The sequence below is a fragment of the Phaseolus vulgaris genome, chromosome 8 (assembly GCF_051622355.1).
Source record: "Phaseolus vulgaris cultivar YP4 chromosome 8, ASM5162235v1, whole genome shotgun sequence".
Taxonomy (NCBI): Eukaryota; Viridiplantae; Streptophyta; class Magnoliopsida; order Fabales; family Fabaceae; genus Phaseolus; species Phaseolus vulgaris.
In genome coordinates, this window is record NC_143505.1 from 53,132,069 (window position 1) to 53,136,354 (window position 4,286).

At 31.8% G+C, this 4,286-nt stretch overlaps 1 protein-coding gene across 1 annotated transcript; it reads right to left on the reverse strand.

The window, feature by feature from the left end:
- Positions 1 to 1,655: 1,655 nt before the first annotated feature.
- On the reverse strand, positions 1,656 to 2,698 carry LOC137827168 (glutathione S-transferase F9). Its single transcript, XM_068633391.2, has 3 exons — positions 2,543 to 2,698; positions 2,400 to 2,448; positions 1,656 to 2,279 (listed from the first exon to the last, which is right to left on the reverse strand). Exons 1-3 carry the CDS (start codon positions 2,684 to 2,686, stop codon positions 1,825 to 1,827), a joined length of 648 nt encoding a protein of 215 aa, XP_068489492.1. The 5' UTR covers positions 2,687 to 2,698; the 3' UTR covers positions 1,656 to 1,824.
- Positions 2,699 to 4,286: the final 1,588 nt, after the last annotated feature.

Below are 4,286 nucleotides of genomic sequence, written 5' to 3' on the forward strand. Positions count from 1 at the left end.
GAAATGGCGGCTGGTGAGTGAAGAACGAGAGAAGTGGAAGGATATTATGATCTCTAAATATGGAGCTGAATCAAGTCGAGGTCAGATGCTCAAGAAATATCAATCTTGGTGGTGGACTTGTCTAAATTTTGTGCCAAGGATGATGTAGAAGGATGGTTTAAGAAAGCTCTGGTATGGTAAGCAAGAGCTGGGGACAAAGTCAGATTCTGGGAGGATGTATGGGTAGGCAATAACGAGCTTATGTCCTTGTAACCAAGGTTATATTCTATCTCTTTGGACAAGGGACTGACAGTGGGTGAGGTTGGAGAGTGGGAAGATTCAGTATGGAAATGGCGGCTTGGATGGAGGCGAACCAGATTTGAGTGGGAATCCCTATAAGAAGAAGAAATGTTAAGGTTTATCTCCACGGGTTCTCTGAACAAGGAGGTATAGGACTTTTAGAAGTGGGGAGGTGACGTCAATGGTGAGTTTACTATGGAATCAGCTTATAAATGCTTAGCTTTGTGTTCTAGTGAGGGCCAAACGGGCATTTTCAACCAGTTGTGGCAACTAAAGCTTTCCCTAACGCTCTGGTAACTGCATGCAGAATTTTGTTAGATAGATTACCTACAAGGGAGCAGCTTAATCAGGAGAGGGGTGAGGGTCAGTTCGCCTTTATATGCGCTTTGTCAAGAAACGGAAGAGAACTCTCAGCATTTGTTTTTGGAATGTGACATAGCTCAATGTGTCCGGTCCCTATGTTTTAGATGGATAGGTATTTTGGCCATCCAACATAAGGACCTAAGGTACCATTTCAAGTAATTCTATTTAGCGCACTTAAACCCCAAGCAGAATAAGGTGTGGACAGGTTTGTGGGCGACTGTAGTACGGAATATATGGGAACAAAGAAATTATGTTGTCTTTAGGCAAGGAGTCCCTGACACGGAAGAAATTTTCCAATTGGCACAACTTAGATCTTGAATGTGGCTGAAATACAGCTTACGTACTTTTATTTGCTCCTATTCATATTGGCATCTCAATTCCAATCTATGCATAAAAAAACTATGTGTAAAGAGGGAGATGGCGATCTAGTTGATGGAGGGGTGAAGGAATTGTTGTAGAAGTGAGAGATGTGGCGTCAAACTCTGAGGAAGCGACAGTGAGGATTGAAGCGACTAGAAGTGTGAGGCAGCTCTGCTGCTATACAGCAACTATATCTGCAATCTGTTTTTTGGTGAAGGTTTTACAAAACTGGTGTCCTTGGTTCTGGTATGCTGGTGCTGGTTTGCTGGTGTAGTTATTTTATGCGGCTCTTTGGTTAGCTTTAGCTAGTAAGCGTGTGCTTTTTTTATGGTCCTGGAGTTTGTGGTTTGCGTTACTTTTTTTTTTTAGATTGCTCTTTTTTTGCTAGGCAGAGATGGAATAGTCTTGAGTTCTGCCTATGATAACTTAAAGGTCTTATATAAGGTTGAAACATTTTTGAAATACTCATTTTATTTAATTTATTTATTTTACTAATAAAAAAGTTATTATTGTAAAAGGAAATAAACTTTTTTTTCTCACAAACCTACTCTAAAATATTTTTTAAAATACTTTAGAGTAACAATCTTTTTTTTTTATTTATATTTTCCTCTGAAGACACTCCAACTCACTCTCTACCCAATCCGAACACAAAGTTACAACTGCAACACTTTTATTTTAATTTCAGAAAACATGTGTTGATTTTTGGGTTTACATTGCAGACATGATTCATAATTTGATAAAAGTACATTTATTCTTGAGAAGTAGAAGCAGGTGCAGAGATGGATGAGACTAAATGCATTATCCATGAAGTTCATTCTGGAACTAGATTGGAGGTAGGTAGAGTTCGATAACCTTCTTCCACGATGGTCTACTGCTTATGTCATCCCACCAACCACTCACATGCTTCCTCTCTCTTATCAGATACTCTTTATTCATTTTGTTCACAATAAAATATGTTAATGGAAGATGACTTATATCAGCAAGACTGAAGAAATCCCCACCCAAATACTTGCTCTTTGACAGCCTCTCCTCATAAACATCCAACACTTTCAACAACTTTGCTTCACTCTCCTCAATCAACTTTGGATCTGGCGTGATGCCAAAAAATGGAGCAAACAACACATGCACAGCCAAGTCATTGGCCGGTGGGTTAAAGTTATGTGCTTCAACTTCCAGCCATTGTTCCACAACACCCCTCTCTTCTGGTGTCCTCCCCACCAGCTCAATCCCCTGAGATCTGTATTTGTCTGCATAATACCTCATTATAGCACGAGATTCTGCAGAAACAGATCAAACACAGACAACTTAAAAGGTGGTACCAGTAAGATCAGAAATAATAACTGGAGAATCAAAATATGAACAAAAAAACAAAAGTATACAGGAGTTGAAAGTGGTACCATATAAGGTGTAGTCTCCATCTTGGATGACAGGAACAGCTCCAAAGGGCTGCAGATATGATGAACAAAGAAGATGAGTGAGAAGATAAAGAAAGACGTAATCTTGAAGAGTGATGAGTCTCAGCAAGAAAAGAAAATTGAACCTGTAACTTGAGAAACTCGGGACCCTTGTGCTCTCCCTTAAGGAGATCAACTGGGACAACCTCAAATTCGACCTCCTTCTCAAGGAGACATACCAGCACCCGTTTAGCGGAAGCAGAGTGAGGACCGTACACCTTCACTACCATGTTTTGATTCTCTTCAGAAACCCTTCAACAAGAGTGATGCAGTGAAAGAGCAAAACACAATTTTTACTTCCCAGTAACACTTCTTATAGTGCCCCCTACGCGTGAAATCAAGCACTGATTAGGAATAAAACTCTTAATATAATAAAAGATTTCTGTAGAATTAGATAGAAGTTTTGAGTGATTGGTCCTTGGAAAAAAGAAGATCTGAGATATAATTAAATATTACAGCTACCAAACATGATGGCCAATGATCTATAAAGTAAAGATGAGGAGATCACAATTCATGTGGTGGATATTATTGTGGTCCACAAATAATCAATGTCTACCTTTAATTGTATAGAGTTCCCATTAGTGTGTATAAAATTAAGACATTTATATAACTTAAAAAAAAATTATTAAATAAAAATTAATTTTAGATATCAAAATAATTAATTATTATTTAATTAAATTAGAAACTATTTTAAAAATTATTAGTATATAAAATAGTTGTTATTATTATTCAAAAATTATAAAATAATTTCTATATTTGATATTATTATAAAAAAAATCATTAAATAAAAATTAATTTTAAATATTATAATAATTAATTATTACTTAATTAAATTAAAAATTATTTCATAAATTAAAAAAACTATTGTTAATTAAAGTAATTTTTATTATTAATAGAAATTTACAAAATAATTTCTAAACAGATATCTAACCATTAGTTACTAAAATTTTAGCTACTTACTACTTTATATTATATATTATTTTTATTAGTATATATTTTTATTAGTCTTTTAGATATTAATTTAGAATTTAAAATATTAGTTGCTAAACTTAGATAGCTAATTTAGATAAAACTATTTTTACAAATTTTTATTAATAATAAAATCTATTTTAAATATAAATAATTTTTTAATTTCTAAATTAGTATTTAATTTAGTTAATGTAGTGACTAATTATTTTTTATTTATTTAGTTACTATTTAATGATTTTTTTTATAGTGTATTGATGTCTATTAAACTTAAATTTATAGTATTATTTTTTTTATTGAAAGTTGTAAGTAAAAGATAAATATTTTAGAACGTGACTATTAACTTTCCCCCAATAAAATATAAAAAAATATGAATTAGAAATTAAAGATGTTTAATTAAAAGTTGAGGTATTATTTATAAATAAAAAACGAAGTAAAAAATAAAAAAATTAAATAGTTTAATAATTATTGACATATTTCATTTTTATTACAATACAATTAATTTAAATTATGTTAATTTCATTTTAGTTCTATTAATATTTAATACAATTAAACAATATTTCTTCTTTAATAAGTTGTCACGTGTGCTGTGTTTATTGGAGAAAAAATTAGTAACTTTAATTTGTAATTAACTTATAAAAAAGCCTTTTAACCTTTATTTTCTATTTTATAAATTCTTTGTGATTCTTCCAAAAAATTTTAATAAACAATAATTATAAACCAAAAATACTAATTGTATTACCTAATAGAATCACCCAACAAAATGTAAGTTTTTTTACTAAAAGAAAAAATTTATTATATTGAAACAACTATTTATCCAAATAAAAATAATATTGTCTTTTAAAATAAGTGACTCTCAACCAA

Excerpts from the sequence above, each read along its gene's own strand:
- LOC137827168 (XM_068633391.2), bottom strand. The coding sequence starts at position 2,686 with ATGGTAGTGAAGGTGTACGGTCCTCACTCTGCTTCCGCTAAACGGGTG. Across the intron at positions 2,449-2,542 it reads CCGAGTTTCTCAAGTTACAG|CCCTTTGGAGCTGTTCCTGT; the intron begins GTTCAATTTTCT and ends TCATATCTGCAG. Across the intron at positions 2,280-2,399 it reads TGGAGACTACACCTTATATG|AATCTCGTGCTATAATGAGG; the intron begins GTACCACTTTCA and ends CTGTTTCTGCAG.